At 63.9% G+C, this 19,620-nt stretch overlaps 2 protein-coding genes across 3 annotated transcripts in view; both read right to left on the bottom strand.

Moving 5' to 3' along the window:
• Positions 1-378: 378 nt before the first annotated feature.
• ELF3 (E74 like ETS transcription factor 3) lies at positions 379-3,228 on the bottom strand (the record flags this gene model as incomplete). The annotated part of the gene is made up of 8 exons (XM_084302115.1): positions 379-499; positions 619-814; positions 982-1,098; positions 1,603-1,692; positions 1,836-1,955; positions 2,051-2,137; positions 2,349-2,570; positions 3,066-3,228. 8 exons carry the CDS (start codon positions 3,226-3,228, stop codon positions 379-381), a joined length of 1,116 nt encoding a protein of 371 aa, XP_084158241.1.
• A 9,173-nt stretch (positions 3,229-12,401) lies between these two features.
• Positions 12,402-19,620, bottom strand: part of KIF21B (kinesin family member 21B) — a gene marked incomplete at its 5' end in the record, with an annotated part of 28,290 nt that continues 21,071 nt past the window's right edge. Inside the window, 11 exons of one of the 2 annotated variants that reach the window (XM_084302106.1) lie at positions 12,402-12,494; positions 13,646-13,845; positions 14,304-14,474; positions 15,027-15,144; positions 15,403-15,567; positions 15,844-16,024; positions 16,255-16,391; positions 17,886-17,924; positions 18,410-18,523; positions 18,690-18,764; positions 19,183-19,388. In XM_084302106.1, coding sequence (XP_084158232.1) covers positions 12,440-12,494; positions 13,646-13,845; positions 14,304-14,474; positions 15,027-15,144; positions 15,403-15,567; positions 15,844-16,024; positions 16,255-16,391; positions 17,886-17,924; positions 18,410-18,523; positions 18,690-18,764; positions 19,183-19,388 — 1,461 coding nt within the window. In that variant the 3' untranslated portion in view covers positions 12,402-12,439. The remainder of the gene's footprint in view (positions 12,495-13,645; positions 13,846-14,303; positions 14,475-15,026; positions 15,145-15,402; positions 15,568-15,843; positions 16,025-16,254; positions 16,392-17,885; positions 17,925-18,409; positions 18,524-18,689; positions 18,765-19,182; positions 19,389-19,620) is intronic. The other variant, XM_084302107.1, reaches the window with a different exon arrangement.

The raw sequence follows: 19,620 nt of genomic DNA on the forward strand, positions 1-19,620 counted from the left end.
AGCAGCGGTGGGGAGAGAGCTGGTGGCTCCCATCCGATGGGCGGCGAGGCGCTGGGTGACAGCAGGACACCCACTCGGTGCCACCTCAGACTTTTTTTTTTTTTTTTCCCCCTTTTCTCCTGTCCAGGCTTTCAAACAGCCGAAGTCACTGCCTCTCCGAGTCGGAGGTACAAATCCAACGAGGGAAATAATGGTTTACAATAACCTACTGAAGCCAAAATATTAGCTTTAAACACCTCGGTGCCAGCGGTCGCCAGCACTCGTGAGCATGTTGGAGTTTCACAGGCTGCGTGGGGCAGCAGCTGCCGAATTTTCCTGCCGGGAGCCAGGCTCGGGGCTGGCCCAGGAGGGCTCCACGGCCCCCTGCGTCCGGGGCTCCTACAGCTCCTTGTTCCTGTTGAGCACCTCCTCCTCCTTCCAGCCGCTGGAGTTCTTCCCAAACTTGTACACCAGCCGGCGCCCGTCGACCCTCTCCAGGATTTCACGTTTGTAGTAATACCTGGGGGTGGGGGGATAAGCGTTGGGGTCAGGGCTCTGGGTGCAGCCCCGTTGGATGCGGGGGTCAAGGCTGAGCCCTGGGGGGGAGCAGGACCCCCGTTGGGGACGGGGGGCACTCACCGCATGGCCCGGCTCAGCTTCTCGTAGGTCATGCTGCTGTTCTTCTTCTTCTGGCCCCAGAGCTGGGCCACCGCCTCGGAGCGCAGGAACTTGAAGACGCCCTCCCGCCGGTCCTCCCACTTCATCAGCCCCTCGTTCAGCTCCGGGTGGATCAGGATGTCCCGGATGAACTCCCACAGGTGGGTGCCTCTCGGGGCTGCAAGGGGAGACGGAGCCGTCAGGGCACGGAAACTCCTGCCCGCGGCTCTGCCCAGCCTCCTGCCAGCGGACACGGTCCTTCCCCAAATTTCCCCAAAGCCCCGAGGACCAGGCTGGGGCAGGCATTCCCCCTGGGAGGCCGGAGGTGTTTGGAGGTGTACGTACAGTGCTTGCTCTTCCGGCCCTCCAGGCAGTCTCTGTTCTCCTTGCTGAGCTTTCGGGGCCGTCCCCGTTTCCTCTTGCCGTGTTTGCCGTCCCCTTTCTTGCTCCCAGCAAAGCCGTCTGCGCACACCGACAAGGGGATGGATGTGTTATCCCACCTGCAGGGTCTTCCAGCGTGCAGCCCCCTCCCCAGACAGAGACATCTCCCTCGGGAGCAGGGCAGAGCTGGCTGGGGGTGTCAGGGGCTGCGCCCACTTTTCAAGCCCAAGCACCAGGGACCCATCCCCGGAGAGCAGAGTCTGCCCCTTCCCTCCCACATCATCCCCCCCCGACACAGGGGAGCCTCGGTTTTTAGGGCAGCACACAGCTCCTTCCCCAAATCCCACTGCCTCCCTGCATCCCCAGTGTCCCCAGTCCCACCACCAGTTGGGCTCGATGCTTCCAGCACCCGGCACCTCCGGCTTCAGCCCTCACCCCGCTGCCATCGCCTGCCCCTTCCCACCCAGCCGCAGCTCAACGGGGAGAAAAGGGCCCAAAAATACCCATTCTGAGGTTGGGGATGGGTGTTTAGGTCTTGTCCCTAAACAGCTGGCACAAGCTCTGGGGGGGATGCCCGCAGCTCACCGTCAGGGAAGAGCTTCGCTTCCACGGGGTCGAGGTCGAGGTCGCTTCCACCGGAGTCCTGGGAGTTGGGGCTGTGGGACATGGCAGGCCCTGGGGGGCAAAGGGACTGGGCTCAGACCTCGAGCGATTTGCACCCGGAGGTGTTTCCCCTTTTTTTTCCGCCCCACCAGGCCCCCGGGGTCAGCCAGGTACCGGCCCCAAACCCGCCCGTGGTTCCCAGTGAAACCACTGACCTGAGACATCGGAGCTGCCTGGGGACATGGCATCGGGCGAGCAGGTGATGTCCGTGAAGAGGAAAGGGTTTGTGGGCTTCAGGTCCTCCAGGGAATCCTTGGCACAGGGGTTTGCCAGCTCTGGAAGGGGCAGAGAAGGGGACAAGGGGGTTAGCCCTGCCCGTGCCCACATTTTGGCCCCTGGGGGGTAGCCGTGGCCGATGCCCCTCTCGTACCCATGTGGCTGGTGTCCAGGAAGGTCTCTTGGGAATTGGCATCCTCTTTCTCCAGCAGGTCGATGATCCAGTTCAGCTCGTCAGAGGCTGTAGAGGTGAGGGGACTGCGATTAGTGATCCTATTTTGGTGCAACGGGGAACGGCGCCCGCCAGGAGCTGAGCCCAGCCCTGCTGCACGCTGCTCCCCGTGCCACCCCGAGCAGCTCCGGGGGTCCCGTTCTGGCACGGGGCGGGGGGGTCTCAGCCTTTCTCTGGGAGCTGCCAGGCCTGGGGACAAAGGGGACATTGGGACACTCACTGATCTCGTGCAGGCGGTCGTAGAGCTCGTCCCCCAGGGGGCCAAAGATGTGGCGCATCTGGTCCCGGCTGCAGTGGCAGAGCGTGTGCCCGTCCATGTTGCAGCAGGAGAAGTCGATGATGCTGGCGTCGTACTTGTTCTTCTCCACGTGGTAGCTGATCCACTCCAGCACCTGCACCTTGGTCCAGAAGTACGGGAGCTCACTGAACCACTCTGGCGTTTCTGCAAGGGACGGAGAGTGGGGCTCAGGGGCTGGGATTATGGGGCTGGGGCCGTGGGGGGTTCGGATGATGGGGTTGGGGTTTTGGGGCTAGGGTTATGGAGCTGGAGTTATGGGGCTGGGGTTGTGGGGCTGGGTTTATGGGGCTGGGATTATGGAGTTATGGGGCTGGGTTTATGGGGCTGGGGTTGTGGGGCTGGGATTATGGGGCTGGAGTTATGGGGCTGGGTTTATGGGCTGCAATTATGGGGTTGGGTTTATGGGGTTTGGATTATGGGGCTGGGGTTATGGGGTTCGTATCATGGGCCTGGCACCTGGTGCCACCCAGCACATCCTCTGGCAACCTTCCAGCCAACACCCCTGGGGAAACTGAGGCACGGTGCAAACCATCGACCTGCCCCCCTGGGACCCTGGGGGTGCTCTTCCAAGGCTGCCTCACTTCTCCCCTCCATGGGGGCTCCCCCCAAACATCCCACCACCGCTTCGCCCCATCCTACCTGTGGTGTCTACCGGGGGCAGGCTGGGGGGGAAGCTCAGCCCCAGGCTGCCGTCGTCCCCAGGGTGTCCCAGCACATCCAGGGCCAGCTGCGGCTCTTCCTGCTGGTACATGGTGCTGTTGTACTTGGACAAAATGTTGCTGATCTCGCAAGATCCTGCCATCAAGCTCTGTGCCGAGAGACCACAGTGAGCCCCGGTCCTGAACCCACAGCACCCGCGGGAGCCCCGGGACGGGGCTGGGTGAGGCCGGGCTCCCCCTCCCTCCGTGCGCCGCCGCCTCTCGGGTCACCTCTGCCGAAACGCCCGCCCGGTGGCCTCAATCCCTGCCACCCCGAGGCAGGGGACAAGGTGGCCTCGTGCTTGCTGCAGCCCCTTCCCCAGCCCTGCCAGCCCCTCTCACAGTAAGGGGGCTGTCGGGCCCACGGCACGGCCCCTGTGGGACCCTCGGCCACCAAATGTGCCCCCAGCCCCACGGGTGGGCGCATCCCCTGCCCCCTGCCCACGGGCAGGGCTGCTGGCAGCTCCCGTCCTCCAAAAAGCACATCCCGGTGACTCGGCAGCCCGTGGTAGAAAAGCCAAATCTTGCCGATCGCTGGACAAAGCCCAGGGGCCGGAGGGGGACCCCTCTGTGGGTCCCCAAAAGGGGCCGGTGGCCGCGCTGGGACAGCGGGCGCGCGGCGAGCGAGGACCAACCGAGCACATCCCCGACGGGAGAGGAGATGCAGAGGGAAGGGAGCGAAGCCGGGGGCACGTCGCCAGCGGGGAGCAGGTCCCGAAGGAAAAAGCTTTGGTACCTTCTGCGATGGCACTCGCTGGGCGGCAGCTAATCCAAAGGGGGGAGGCGAGGGGAGCCCTGCCCGGCCGCTAACCACGGCTGCGGGCCCGGCCAGGCTGTGCCGATGGGCAGCTCCTGCCCACGTCTCCTCTTTTATAGCACGGGGCGGCGTAACGCGATCTGGAGGCCCGAGGGGAATTCCAGGCTGAAACGTTCATGCTCCCAGATCCAGGTGATTTGCATAATATGAACCACCGGGTCCCAGCCCAGCGCTGCCTTGCCGGGAAATCTGGGTTGGCCAGTTTAATCATTGTCAGAGCCCTTGCCCTGCCGGTGCCCAGAGTTTCACCCGCGCCGGCCTCGCGGGGTGTTTTCTTCGCCGCCGTTTAGCCCGGCTCGTGTTTGTTTGCTCGCAGCAGCAGGTTCGCTCGGCTCCCGCTGCCAAGAAAACATGCCCAGGAGGGCCGGAGCAGCCCCGGGGGCCGAGCATCCATCCCGGGGGCTCTTCCAAGGGGGAAAGTGGCCGGGAAGGCTGCCCCAGGTGCCCCCAGGAGGTGCAGATTTCCCCTCTCCGAGCCCTGCTCCGAGGGGCAGCGCAGTGCTCGTGGCAGGGGGGCTCTCGGAGGGGTCCCCAGCTGCATTCGGAGCCCTGCCCGGGTCACCCACCCCGCGGGCACTGTCCCCGGGAACACGCGTGGCAGAGGCTGTGATGATCTGTCTGTGCAGGTGCCCTGCTCACCGTTTCGGGATGGGGCATTGTTTTTGCCCAGGGGTGGCCGGGGCAGGCTGCAGAGCCCATCCCCGGCCATGTCACAAGCGCCACTGCACGGACACACACGGATGCACGCAGGGACACACACCTAGGGGTAAAGCAAGGGATGCATTTGGGGAGTTGTTTTCTGCTGCCCCTCTGGCTGTTGGGCAGGATTTGGGACTCTTTTCTGGGTCTGTTTGTGCTGGTTTTTTAGCCCTGGGCCCATCCAGGCCAAGAGCCCAGCACCATTTACCCAAGGCCACCTCTTTGCTTCCCCAGCCACATCCAGGGGCAGGAGCAATCCCCCGGCACTGCGTGACTGCAGCTGACCCCAGCATCACCTCTAGCTCCTGCCTGGCACCAAACCAGCTGCTGTGGCTCGGTGCCGACCCAGGGTGCAGACGTGGATGCTGTGGCCCCATCCCTGCGGTCAGGTCCCTGTGGGGCCATGCGGTGGCCCCGGGGCCAACCTGCTCTCCGGGAGGCACCGGGCCGTGCGAGCTGCTCACCTGCCCCAGCTTCATTCCTGCATGGCACCGTCACGAGTGCTGGGTGCTGCCAGGCCCTTTTGTTTCCCGGGCACAGCATCCTGCAGCGCGCAGGGACGTCCCCACGCCAGGGAGCAGCCCCTGCCAGCTCCATCCTTTGGTAAACCAGCACCACCGGGGGATACGCCGGTGCTGGGCGCACGCAGAGCCTGAAACCCTGCATGCTGTGACCCCACAGTGCCCAGGGACCCCGCTGCCAGGCTGGGTTTCCAGTGTTGTGCTTAGAAACCTGCCCCTGGGGGAGCTTTTTCAGCAGTCCCAGAGCAGGGACACAGCGGGTCTGCGGTGCCCCGAGCCGGGGGGAGAAGGGGCAGGCACTGAGCACCAGGAGCCCTCAGGAGCTCCGAGCAAATGGGGGTGGTTTGGGGGGTGACCAGGCTGAGCATCCTCAGTTAGCCCAGTGGCCACCACTGCAGGTGGCCACAAGTGGCTGGATGGTGGCCACAGGACCCCCCGCCCCGGTGCAGCACTGATGGGTGCTGAGCGGTTCCTCCCCGAGCCTCCCTCCTGGGGTGGTGCCGGCGCCCTGCGCGGGGGCTTTTCACACAAATTCCCCCTTGCAAGGATTTCTCGGGCCCGGTCTGGCTCCTTCATGGTGACAAGGTGCACCCGGTAGGCAGGAGGGGGGTGCCACTGGTGCCACCAGCCCTGCTGGGGGGGAGAACCCAGACCCACATTTATTATTGAACCCCAGATCTGTGACCCCGCAGATCCCATCACCAGCAGCAGCAGCACGGGTGTGCACAGGACACGGGGCTGGAGCAGCTCCGGGCACCCTCCTGAGACCCAGCCAGGACCAGAGCAGCACCCTGTGCCCCCCGCCTGCTGTCCCCCCGTCCCCCACACTTCTTGGGGCCTCGTGGAGGGCACTCAGCACCGCCTCAGCCCCCCAGTCCCAGGGTAGCTGTAACATCACCCCCCAGTGCAGCCCCCCCAGAGCTGGCACCGCTCTCGGGACAAGCTGTGTCGGGCCACCCATGGCCAGGAGGGACCCCCAGCCCCCACGGGGTGCCCCATGGAGGGTGCAGGATGGGTGCCAGGAGGGGCTGCTCCCAGGCTGGGGGGTGCGGGCACAGCCCAGCACCAGCACCTCCCAGCACCCGGCTGCTCCATTCGACCAGTCTAACCAGTGCCACTGGGAAAGAGAAAGTGGAGGCTGCTGGGGCTGAGGTGCTGCCCTGAACATTTCGGGGTGCAGCTCGCAGCCCCCTCTCCCTGCCCTGGGGGGGGTTGGCTGCCCAACAGCCTCAGGGGGCACAGCTTGGTGCCACCATCCGTCACCTCCACAGGCACTGCAGGCTGGCGCTGGGGTCACCTCCTGCCCTGTGCCACCCCCAGGTCTTGCCTTCATCCCCTTGCCCCAGGGGACAGGGACACAGCTTGGGGACAAGACGCCAGCTTGGGGACACGACCCCAGCTCCAGGGACAAGATCCCAGTTTGGGGACATGGTCCCAGCTTGGGGACACCATCCCAGCTCCAGGGACACGATCCATCTCCATCCCCTCCCTGCAGCCACTTCTCCTCCCCACCTCCCGGAGCAACCTCTGACCCCCCAGAGGGGTTCCCCAAATTCATCCCCATCCCCTCCCTTTGCCCGCAGCCCCCTCCCCAACCCCCCCCAACCCCCGGGGCCGGGCGAGGACCCCTCTGACCCCAGCCCCAGCAGCTCCGCCGCGCCCCGCGGTCCCGCAGCCGGGGCTGCCACCTGCCGGCTGTCCCCAAAGCCACCCGCTCCTGGGGACACCGGGCTCGGGGAGGTGGCCCTGGGCAGCCGGGATGGGACACAGGGGTCGTGCCACGGCTGCCCGGTGTCCTGGGAGAACTGGGGTTGGGGCAGGTGAGGCGGAAGGGATGCGCAGAGCTCGCCAAGTCCCCCTGCGCACTGCGGGGCTAACAGCAGCTGAAGCAGGTTATCAATGCTGCCAGGATATCAACCACGGCGCTAGGAAGCCTCTTCCAGCATCTCACCACCCTCAGGGTAAAGATTTTTTTTCCTGTTGTCACGTCTGAACCCCCCCGTGCAGCTCGGTGCCAGCATCGGTCCCAGGGAGGAGAGCACCGAGGGCGCTCGGAGCCACCTCACCTCCAGCCCAGACCCCCCCAGCACCTCCAGCCTCTTCTTCCAGGACACATCTTCCACACCTTCCAGCTTTTACCAGCTGTGTAGTAAATAACAATCCCCTTAACATCCCCTTTACATTGTGCACACCTGCCAGGGCACGCTGCAGGCTGGTGCTGAGCACCCCCAGGTCCCTCCCGCTGAGCTGTGCCTGTGCCCAGCATCGCCCTGTGCCGGGTGCAGCACCCGACGGCCTTTTCCTTTGGTGCTTTTAATGCTAGATCCTCCTGCAAAGCCTCTTGTCCCTCCAGAGCTTTGTTCCCTGTCCCCCAGGACCCCCTGGAATGGGCAGGACCATGGGGACCAGCACAGGCTGAAGGCACCCGAGATGCTGCCCATAGCCATGGGGACATCCCTGTGTGCTGGCGCTTGGTGCCACCTCGTCCTGCCTTCCTGGGGACCTGCAGCAGGACAAGGAGGTGCTCCCATCCTCCTCCTCCTCACCAGGGAGGTGCTTCCTCCAGCTTGAGGTCCTGGGGGAGAACCAAGGGAGCCCCACAGCACCCACACTGTGCCCCTGAGCACTCGGTGCCCCTGAGGACGCAGGAGCTGGGCAGGAGCAGAAGGGCCCCAGCAGCACCCCTGCACCCCAGGGGCCCTGCACCCACCAGCCCAACTCCCTCATCCCCTGGGAGGCTTCGCCCCGGTGGTTTCAGAACACTTTATTCGTGAAGACAAAAAGGCCAGGAACAAACACATCCTTTGAAAAAAAAAACAAAAACAAAACAGAAAAAAAACAAAAACACAAAACCAAACCAACATGTACATCATGAGACCGAAATAACTTACACTATTTACAGGAACACATCGAGGTACAAAATATATACACGCGCCTTGTCCTCCGACAAACCCAGACCCCAGGGCTGGGCCGCACAGCTCAGCAGAGAGGAAAAAGAAAAAAAAAAAAAAGAAGCCTTCAGGAGAGCTGGGCTCAACGACAGCTCCGAGCAAGAAAAGGCACCTGCTGCTCGTGATTTGTGCAGCGGGAAGGGGCGATGGAGCAGGCGCAGGGCTGGGAGCCAGGGCTGGCCCCGTCCTGGTGCAGGTCCCGGGGGAGATGGGGTCGAGCCCCCCAGGGCAGGAGGAAGGCGCAGGGCAATGGGGTTTTTTAGGAACAAGGCCTGGGAGGGGGTGTCAGTGCTGTGCTGGGCTCCCTCCTGCTTACAGCTGGAGCAGCACGGGGGGGTTGGGGCTGGGGGACCCCTTCCCTGCTCCCCACAAAGGGAGAAGGGGGCTCTGGGGGGGGCTCGGTGCCTGCAGGATGGAGCAAAGCAGCAGCGACAAGGCAAGTGCTCCGTGGGATCGTACCTGGGCCCCATCCCAACAAGGGATGGGGAAGGGGGGCACGGGGAGGACACCCTGGGGGCAGGCGGTGGCTCTGTGGGACCAGGGCTGGGACCCCAAAAGCTGGGAGGTGGTGGGGAGCAGCCCCAGGCTGGGACACAGCACCCCAAAGCCCCCCAAAATTTGTGCCGTAAGAGCTGCGGGTGCTGGGCAGGGAGATGGGGTCCGGGCTCCCCGAGGGGGGGGGCTCACAGTGGTTTGGGGGCCTGGCATTTTGGGGCTCCTGCGTCATCTCCATCCCTGCTGTGCAAAGCTCAGCTCCAGGCCGGAGCTGGAGCCGGCCCCTGTGTGCTGGAGGGAGGAGATCCAGGAGCGAGGCGCAGAGCCCGGGACCAGCAGCACCCAGCTCCCCCCCCCCGGGCAGGGATCAGCCTGGCACAAACCAAGGCACCGAGGGAGAAGCAGCACGAGGAGGGTGGTGTGAAGGCAGCTCCGAGCTGGCCCCGCGATGGAGGGGCTGGGGGAAGGCTCAGAGACCCCCACAGACCCCCAGGGGAGCACCCAGCGATGTGCAAAGGGATTAAAAAAAAAAGGGGGGGTCGCTGGCTTCCTCCACCCCTCACCTGCAGCCCTGTCCTTACCCGACACACCCGGTGTATCCAAAACCACGGCCCCAGCCTGAGCCTGCAGGCACCGTCCCCCGGGACCAGGACAAGGTGGTGAATTTGGGAACGTGCACCCCAAAACCCGGCGGTGCCCGCAGGGACGCTGCCCACGGGCAGAGCTGAAGGAGCAAAGGGCAAGAGCTCCCCCCCGCCAGACCCCCAGCAGGGTGGGACCTTGTGCTTTAGGGTTTGGGGGACCTGCCCCCCAAAGCTGGGGGTAGGGCTAGGAGCCACGAGCCCCCCCCAAACCCCATGGGGCAGGGAGTGGGGCAGAGCCCTGGTTTGCGTTCAGTGCCTGGGACGGGATCTAGGCTCAGCTACATTTTGGGGAGGGAAACAATAAAATAGACATTACACAGGGGGCTCCCCCTCTCTCGCAGACCACCTCCACCCTGGGCAGAGGTGAAAGCACCGCTCCCTGCACCCAGGGCTCAGGAAAAGAGGGACGAGGAGCAGCTTGTTCCTACCCTGTGCTTTGGGTGCCATCACCCCACGGAGAGCTTTGCACCCCCAGAACCTAGCTGCGAGCACAGGGGCGGGGATGGAGGCTGCTTAGCCCTGCAGAGGATGCTCTCCATCCCCCAAAGGGACAGGAGGGACCTGTGCCAGGCTGCAGATCAACCCCAAAACTAATGGGATCGAGCATCCTCCAGCATCCAGAGCCGGATCTCAGCAGGAAAGCTGCAGCAGAATGGGGAGCTGGGGGGGGGGTTGGGTGCTGAGCTGCCCAGGGAGGGGGCTCAGAAACGCAGTGAGGTGCAGGTGAGGGCACACGTCTTTGGGACAAACTCAAGCATCAAAATCAGACCGACGAGGACGGAAGGCAGAGAAATCCAAACTTCAACCCCCCCCCCCCCCCCCACCCCCCCACCCCATCACCCCCCCCCCGACGAAACCCAACGACGACAGCACCCAGCTTGCACCGTGAGGTAGCTAAACCAGATCAACACCCCAAAAATCACTGCCCTGCCTGGGCAGCACCAACCCACGCAGGGACTACGACACAGACACACACACGGTATGGGATCACGGTCACCTCCTGCTTCACAGACCCCCCCCTCTGTGCCATGCTCCCCAGCTCCCCGCACCTCCAGGCTGCAGCCGGGGGGGCTCAGCATCAGCCAGGATCCAGCCCCCCAGCCCTGGGAAGCCAAGCAGGCACCCACAGCCTACGTGGAGGGGGAAACTGGAGAGAAAGGCGAGGCAGATCTGACCCCAAATGGCCCCAACAGGGTGGCCCTTCACTGATTCCAGCAGCGCGAGGTTTTAGGGCAGGCGCTGGCAGATCTTGGCACCGATGCACCGAGCTGCAGCCACACAGACACACACATCCCAAAAAAAAGTATCAAGGAGCAGGGAAACCCTCTCCGAGACAGGCTTAGAGGGCATCACCACCTCCAGCTCCGTACCTCTGTGCGCTATGGGGTGGCCGTGGGGCCCTTGTGCCTCTTGGCACTGTCCTGGGCAGGGTGGCACGGCATCGTGCCCTCCACCGAGGCATGCCAGCAGGATTGTTTTGTTGCTTTTTTTTTTTTTTCCCCAAAAACCCACAAAAAAAATCCCTATCAAGTCAGTAGAGATGCTCCTGTGCTTCGGGATGAGGAGGAATTGCCACGCTCCACCTGGAGAGGTTTCAACGAGGGCTGGTGGCAAAGGACTCGGGGCTGGCCCAGGAGTGGCTGTGGTTGCAGAAAGGAGAGGGAAAATGGTCTGTGCTTTATGGGGCAGGTCCTGGAGCCCCTGGCCTCCGAAATCCCAGTTCAGCACTGGTGGGATCACGTACAGAAATCCGTAAGTCCGAGTCCAAAAGCTGCTTCTTCTGCGACAAAAGTGAGGTGAGAGCAGGGGAGGAGAGGGCACCGCTCCTGGGGTCTCCTTGGCCATCCCACAAAACCTGGCATGGGGCAAGGGACGGCCCAAGGGACCAGGGGAGGGAGAAATCAAAGCTCCAGCATGGGACCGGAGCCTGGCCGACCCTTAAACCAGGGGAGGAGGAGGAGGAGGGTGGCTGCAGAGGCTGAATCCTCAGGATCACACTCCTGGATGGAGCAAACTGTGCAAGATCAGCCCCTGCAGGATTGTCCTTCAAGTGTGCAGGGAGTGGGGGATTTGTGCCAGCCCCAGCAGCCGACTCCATCCTCACCCCACTCCTGGTACTGAGCCCCATTGCCGGCACCCCAGGGCTCACGGGGAAAAACCGAGCTGGTCCCTCCCCAGGAAAGGGGCTGAGAGCGAAGCGTTGAGAGCCTCCAGCCCCCAGCTGTGCCAAAATGAGACGGGCCATCGGGGCACCAAACCCAGCCTCGGCTTCTTCAGCCAGGAACTTCTGGTCTCGCTTGGGGTCCTGAGCTCGAGAGGGGTTAAAAGGCTTCAGGGACGCACCAGAAACGCCTGCTGAGACCCGAGGTGCCAGCAGCAGGGCCGAGCAGCCCGTCCTGGCCCCGCCGCAGAGCGGAGCTGGGGTCTGCTGATTTGGGCTCAGAGATTTTCACAGATCACCACGAGGAAACGCAGCAGGTGGGGCTGGAAGTCGTGCGATGGATGGAGAGCTGCCCGGGCTCACCAGGCACAGCAGAGATGCTCAGGGCGAGCCGGGTCGGACAGGCTGAGGCTGGGGGATGATGGAGCTGCCTGGAAATCCTCCTGCAGACCCCATCGCAGCACGGGGGCCATCCCACAAGTACCGTCTCCGAAGAAGCAGCCCCTCCGTGCTCTGGTCCTGGCCAGCAGACCCCAAACGGCCTCGAGACTGGGGAATGGAGAACGACTCCTGCAGGAACCAGCCCTGGAGCCAAGAGGGACCAAAGGAGCACATCCAGGCGGAGGCTGCGGGAAGCCACAGGGACAGGAGGGAATTTGGCATCTCCAAATTCCTTTGGGAAGGAGCCAAGGAGCTCAGCCTGGACTCCAACCCCTCAGAGTCCTGACAGCAGGAGTACAGCAGGGTGGGCGAGAAGGGCGACGAAGTTTCCTGGTCAGTGGAAAAACCATCGAGAAACCGCAGCAGGAGGGGAGGTGGAGCTGCCGGTGCTCCACGGAGCTGCCTCTTCACAGGGAAAAAAAAAATCAGTGCTCAAAGTACCAGGTGGGGCCTCATCCACCCCGGCGGGCCAGCCACAACAAATCCCATCCCTGGGCTGAGCTCCTGTCGATGATGAGGTCTCGATAGCAAGGGCGAGGTACCCGGCTGTCGCCCTCCTGTCCCACCTTCCAGTCCTTGGCAGCCCCTAGTTGGACCCAGCGGGCAACCTCCTCCCGCTCCAGAGCTTCACTGTCAGGTCGCTGGGAAATAAAGGGCGAGAGGGGCGGCGTGAGAGGGGCAGGGGGCTCGGCACAACGAGGAGAACGTCCTCCACCCCCAGCCCCTGGCAGCATGCAGCCCCCAGGGCTCCCCCAAGCTCCTTCCCCTCGGCGCGAGGATGCCCGGGTTGGGTTGGGGAGCAGGCAGACCCGGTGGGGCTCAGCCTCCAGCTCACCCCACGGGCAGGGACCGGGGACAAAGGGGAGTGGGGACCCTGACAGCGGGACCCCTGCACCCCTCGGATGAGCTCTGACTAGGTTGATGCTGCAGGGAGCTGCTGAGCTGGGTGTCCCCCGGGCACGGGTTTGCTTCGGGGTGGCCCCGTCTCCATGCAAGGGTGCGGGCAGGCCGTGGCTGCCACAGGAGATGTGGGCACCGGGCGAGAGAAAAAGGTAAAAAGAAACCAAAAAACAAAAACAACGCAGGGGCACGATGGGGACCAAGGGGCCGAGTCACTCCTAGCAAAGATTTATCAAGTGGGGAAAAACGCAAAAGAGTTTCATACCGTCAAGAAGCAGCTCAGACCAGAGAGAAAGAGAGAAAGAGAGAGAGGAGCAAAAGCAAGCAACAGCGAGAAAGAGATGGAGAGAAAGGAAAAGACAGAAGAAGAGTGCATGAGCAAGAGAGAGTCAAGAGAGAGCAGGAGGGTCAAGGCAGACTAGTAGCACGGCCCTTTATGGCAAGGACGCGTCGTGGAAGGCAAGGGGTGAGCCCAGGCACGTAATTCCATAACTTTACCCGGCAGTCACTGTGGCACAGATGGGAGGTGGGGAGGAGGAGAGACAGAGAGAGACAGAAAAAGGAAGGGAGAAAAGGGACATGGTCGAAAAGAGGACATCAGAGTCTTGCTGCCAATTTGCTCCCCGAGAGCAGCTTGGGGTGCCCAGCCCCGGGGAAGAGGGGTCCCTGCGCGGGGGATAACCCAGGGCAGCGCCGGCACGCGGGCAGGGGACGGACTAAGACGGGCAAGATGAGATGAGGAGTGCAGGGACTGGAAAGCTGCGAGACCCCCCCCTTCCCTCCCTCCCTGCTCCCTGCAGCCCCCTCCCACCAAGGCCCGGGGATGCCAGGTCAACCCAGGGGGCTCCCACCTCCCCGGGGGCTGCGGGGGCGCAGAAAGCCCGCGGCTCACCTGGAGGCGGTGAAGATGTGCTTGGAGTTGGTGCAGATGGCATTGATGGGGCTGTCGTGCCCCTTGATCTCCCCCACCGGGGTGAAGTTATCCACGTTCCACACCTTGATCACGCCTCCTCGGCAGGCGCTCAGCACCATGGGGCGGCCGGGGATGAAGGCCAGGGCGCAGACCCAGTCCTTGTGCGCGTTGGGGATTTGCTGCACGCACGGGGACAGAGCGGAGGGGACGATCAGCATCACCTGCAGCCCCCGAAAAAGCCTCGTGCGCCCAGCTTGAGGGGCTCCGACCAGCATCGCCCCAGGGCTGACCTCCACAGGATGCCAAGGGGCTGGATCCGAGACCCAGAGCTCGGTTTGCCCCCTGGGCAGGGGGCACTAATCCTGTTTTCAGAGTGCAACCCAGCTCCCAGGGGCTCAGCACAGCAGCTGAGGCTGCAAAGCCTGCGTGCCGAGGGGAATTGGCAATGCTGGGTGCCAATCCACACACATAGGTGTTTTTGGGGGTACAGAGCCACCTGGCACAGGCACTGCCATATTCCAGGGGTGCCCTCCAGGTGCGTTCAGCACAGGACACCAGCACCATGCCCCGAACCTTCCCCCAATCCCCCCCCCAGCACTGCTGCTCTGCCCCACGTCACCCTGAGGACCCCCCAGACCTGGATAAGCTCCTGCTGCTCCAGGTCCCATTTCTTGATGCCGTTGTCCCTGGAGCCACTGAAGAGGACGTCCCCCTGGATGGCCAGGCACTCGATGCCGTCGTAGTGAGGGGGCTCGAAGTTGTGAGTGGGGCCGATATTGCCCACCATGCCCTCGGCAATCTCAAACACCTGGGGGGAAAAAAAAACAGCGGGTGAGGGACCCCAGGTGGATGCGGAAATAAACGGAGGTCACCCTGCCTTGGAGAACTTGGCATCGTCCTCTGAGGTGGGCAGTGAGGAGCCATTTCTGCTCAGACAGAGCGGGCAGGCGTTGGGACGGGTTGCCCAGGGAGGTGGGGGAGTCCCCGTCCCTGGGGGGGCTCCAGGAGAGGTTGGGGCTGGTGCTTGGGGACACGGCTCAGTGGGGACAGTGGGGGGGGGTGCTTGGAGCAGGTGACCCCAGAGGGATTCTCCACCCCTGATGACTCTGGGATCTCACTCAGGGTGAGCTTTTACACCTCTCCACAAGCCGAGCCAAGAGCTCACAGCTGTCAGAAGAGCAGGACCCTGCCTCCCTCCCCATCCCCCACACCCAAAGCTGCACCCCTACCATGGACAAAAGGCAAAATTCGAGGTGTGGAGATGCACAGAAAGCCACACACAGCGGTGAAAATAGAAATCTGGGCACGGAGGCACCGGGGGGTTGCCAAGACCCGGGCTCCCCGAGGTGCCAGGGCCCACCTTGACGTAGTGATCCTTGGAGCCCGTCACCACCAGGTCGTGGTTGCTCGCCGTCTGGTTTACTGTCAGACACATCACGGGCCCGATGTGGCCGCTCAGCTTCCCAACGGGCTGCAGCCTACAGAGACCGGGGGCTGGGGTCAGCTCTCCCAAAAAGCTCCCCAAAAAGCCTCCCCCAGCAGGCAAAGGTCTCCCCTTCTCCTGCGCTCACACCCCGAGGAGCCCCATCACTGTTCATCACCCCTTGGGTGCCAAAAGCCCTTATTATTATTCCAGGCACCTTCCGCTGCTAACGAGGCTTTCCCTTTCCCCGGGGGGTCCTTTTGGGTGCCTCCGAGCAGACAGCAGCCCCTCTGGAGAGCCGTCCTGCCCTCACCTGCTCAGCTCCCAGATGCGGACGGAGTTGCCGGTGGCGGCGTAGAGCGTGGTGCCGGTGGGGTTGAGCGCGATCTGGTTGATCTGGTGCTCCCCCTGCACGCTGGTGACCGTGCGGGTGGTGGTCCCGGCGCACGCGTCCCCAGAGATCACCTGGCCAGAAGATCTAGGGGAGGGAGAGGAGGAGGATGGATGGATGGATGGGGCACGGTCAGGGACCGGAGGCAGAGATCGGGGCTGCTGGGTGCCAGATCCCACATTGGGAAAGGCCCTATGGGTATCATCGACTGTCTGACCACCACGGGACCAGCAGGACCTTCACCTCCTAGAGGATCCCCTCCATCCTTGCACCCCAGCCCCCTCCTGGGACCAGCTTCTGCTGAGCCAAAGACACCCCCGGCGCCCAGGGACCCCCCCGGGACTCCCCCAACCTGCTACGTACGTGAGGGTGCGGATGCAGCGGGCCGAGTCCCGGATGTCCCACACCTTGATGTACGAGGTGGACACGGTGAACACCAGCCCCGTGTGGCTGCAGTACTTGATGGACACCACGTTGTTGGGGTGCCCCTTGAGGGAGGCGATCTCCTGCCCCGTCACCAGGTTCCACATCTTGCAGCTGCGGTCTGCGGGAGGACGAACGTGCCCATGGGGGGGGTCTCCCAAGGGGCATGGACGAAGCACAGCCCCCAGGGACCCCCCCAGGGCAAAAAAAAGCCAACCTGGGCAGCACGAGCTCGATGCTGAGGGCAGGAGGGTGGCCCAGGAGGGAGCGTCCCCGCGGTGCCCACCGCACCACCCATTCCCCCGTGCCGACCTGCTCGCAAGGCAGCGCCCTCCTCGCCCCCTCACGCACCTTTGGAGCCGGTGAAAAGCAGCTCATCGGTGGCATCCAGGCAGAGCACGGGCTTGGTGTGTCCTTCTGCCACGGAGACGCACTGCAGCGGGGCCGTCCGGGCGTTCTTGGTGCCCCCCACCGGGTTGATGACGCCCCTTGCGCGGGAGAGAAAGGAGAAGCGTGGTGGGGTGCGTGTGCGTGCAGGGGGGCACCACGTGTCCCCAGGGGCACCCCAAGCATCTTCCACCACCCTGCAGGGCGATGGGCCCCCTGTCCGAACCCGGCACATCCGAGGAAGTGTCTTTATGGAAACCCTGGGAATCTCCCCACTGCCTGGTGCCCCCGTCCTGGTGCCCAGGGCTGGGTGAGGGGGTGCCCAGCAGCCTCTGCCCTGCTCCTGAGCCTCTTGAGCCCGGCCAGCGGCGAGCTGGGGAGCCAGGAGACCCAGCTCACCATCCCTCGGGGCATTTCGGGACAAACTGCACCTTGTATGGCCTGAAGCTCTGCCATAAACATTTCAGGATGCTAATAGCCAGCACCTTGCTTCCTTACAGCCTGTCAGGGCTCCTTTTAAAACCTCAAGGGTGGCAGAGGGCAGAGCATCAGAGGTGCTCGGGGTGCTGAGATCCAACAACCCTACAGCTCCAGCCCTGTCCTGCACGGCCACCAACATCTCCTCCCCGCTGCCACCCCAAAACGTGGCCCCGAGCTGCGCTGCTCTCTTCTTACAGACAGGGAAACTGAGGCACGGGGCTGGGGAAGGGCAGGCCCGGGGCCACGGAAGGCTCGCGTTAGCCAGGATGGCTGCGGGCTCGTTCATCGGGGTTTGGGAATCACACGGGTGTGATCTTCCTTTCCCAATTAGCAGGCGCAACCACAAACTCTAATTAAGCAGCTCTCCCCTGACCCCTGGTGCCCCTGCCAGCCTGGAGGTGACAAATGGGTGGAAACCCCAAATCCCCGGGGCGAGAGGGTGTCAGGGGGCTTCGCGCCTGGCTGCAGAGCACCCACGGTGACAAAGGGTCTGGTGTCACCCCTCCAGCACCCGTGGGCGCTCAGGGCAGGGTGCTGGGGAGCCGCTACTCCTAAAGGGTGAGGGAAAGGTGATCCTGGTTCTGGGAAACCCCTCGGTGGATGGGAGGTGGCACGGGGACAAACCCAGCAGCACCTCGCTCCCATCCGGGCTGTGTTCCAGGGCAAAAAGCTCTGCCCCGGAGCCCGGCGCTGGAGATGCAGGGCCAGGCACGGGGAGATGTTTCCCGGAAAGCCGCTCGCAAGAAAAACCATGCCGGCAGCGTGCGGGATGATCGGCCCCTTCCCCAGCACCGCGCGGTCCTGCTGGAGAGCCGGGGGACGGGACGGGGCACGGGGGCATCGGGCAGGTGGCACGGAGCATGCTGCCACCGCAGCACGGTGCGATCCGGAGCAGGAACGGGGCGGATCGAGGTCCCGAGCCAGGGGACGGCGCCGTGCCCAGAGGGGACACGGCACGGGGACAGCAGGCACGGGCTGGGAGATGGGGCAGAGCAGCGAGGTGCAGGCGGAGCATGCAGGGACAGGGGAGAGCGACCTCAGGAGAGAGAGAGAGAGAGGAGGAGGAGGAGGAGGAGGAGAGGAGGGAGGGGTAATAAATAGAAAGTTGTCTATACCTCAGCACCTCCGAGACAGAGGAATCGCTGTCATCAGACCTAGGGGCAGAAAATTAGCAGGATTACGGGAGAGAAAACCCAGACTAGAAGAGGCAGCGGAGGAGTCAGAGGTGGAAGGGTTGTTATTGCATCCAAGCCAGCGCAGGGCGTAGAGGAGGAGGAGGAGGAGGAGGAGGGGAGAGAGGGAGAGAGAAGCACACACGGAGAGGGCAGAGGAGCAGGAGGGCACTGAGGGTCGGACAGATCTCCGTCAGGACACGGCGCTGCCGGCAGCTCTCCGAGACGTGGGCAGCCACCTGGAGCAGCTCTGGGGGGTCCGTGCCAGCCCCTGAGCATCCCGCAAGCCCCCAGCCCACCTCCCCCCTGCTGGGGGCAGCCGGGGACAAAACGGTGGCAGGAGGCCAGCAGGGAGCCCACCCGGGTGCTGCGCTCCCGTGCCCCGCTCTGGGACCCGGTAGGTGCCGCCGGTGCCACGGCACGGGTCCGCACCATGCAGCGCCCCCAAAAAAAAACCCCACACTCACTTGTCCAAGGCTGAGCCCTGGCTCTGGTTGCTCGTGAGCCGAGAGAAGACGTTGCGGTCGTTGCGCGGGCGGGTGGGGGGGGACGAGGGGGGCGTGAAGCCGACGTCTGGAGGCCTGAGGCAGGAAGGATTAGAGGGACGCGTGATTTGGGGACTACTCATGTGGCACCTGCCAAACTCCTCTTCCTCATACCGGCACCCCAGGGCCTGGAGAGCATCCCTCCCGGCTTGTCCGGGCCACCCAGCCTCCCCCTGACCGAGTCCCTGGCTCCCGAGCTCACCTGGCGGGTTGCCCACGGTCGTAGGATTTCCTCCGTGTGAGTGGCGACGTGTCCGAGACGCGAGATTGCCTGGGGCTAGGGGAAGCAGAACGGCACGGTGGGTGCCTGCTCTCCTCCCCGTCGGGGGGAGCTGCTCCGTGCTGAGCCCCTCGTCCTCCCCCGGCAGAGGAAACGGGGAAGGGGCTGCCCTGGTGTCCCCGGGGCACCATCAGAGTCATCCGGTGGGCACGGACACTTCTGGCAACCCAAGAAGCCTCCGTGAAGGATGGGAAGCCAGGGGGACCAGGATGGACCAGGATGGACCAGGGGGACCGGGATGGGACCCCCAGCATGAGGGGGTCCTTCTGGAGAGACCCACCACCGCGGGCAAGCCTGGATGGATGCAGGCTTTGGCTCGCCCTCGTTGCTCTGCCAATGTCACAGCTTCCCCCCCACCAGCCCCGACCTCCAGGAGCCCCCCACAGCCCCCCCAGATCCAGCACCCCCTGCTCACAACGTGCTGCCTCGCGTGGGCAGGCTGACGGTGCGCGACACCTTCTCCTTGTAATAGGGGTCTCGGATGGAGAAGCTGATCCCGTCCTCCTTGATCTCCATGAGGGACGCCAAGGACTTGGTGATGTTCTTGGTGGAGATGTCCAGCGTGGGACCCAGGCACTCGGCCGACACCGCCTTCATCTGCCCGGAGAGCTTGGGCTCTCCCTAGGACGGGACACGGGGCTCAGGGGAGCTGCGGGGCCAGCAGCTCGTGCACCCCGGCCACAGGAGGATGGACGAATTCCCAGTTTTCCATACAAATCTGACAGCCTGCACAGGGCAGCGGGCTTCCCTCCACCTTAGCCCACAAAGGATCCAGCACAGGGACACCCCGCTGGGTGCCCACCCAACCTGGAAGCCATCCCTGCATCTCTGTGCCCAGGGGACCACAGATCCA

This window comes from Netta rufina (assembly GCF_964035555.1).
Source record: "Netta rufina genome assembly, chromosome: 26".
NCBI classification, from domain to species: Eukaryota; Metazoa; Chordata; class Aves; order Anseriformes; family Anatidae; genus Netta; species Netta rufina.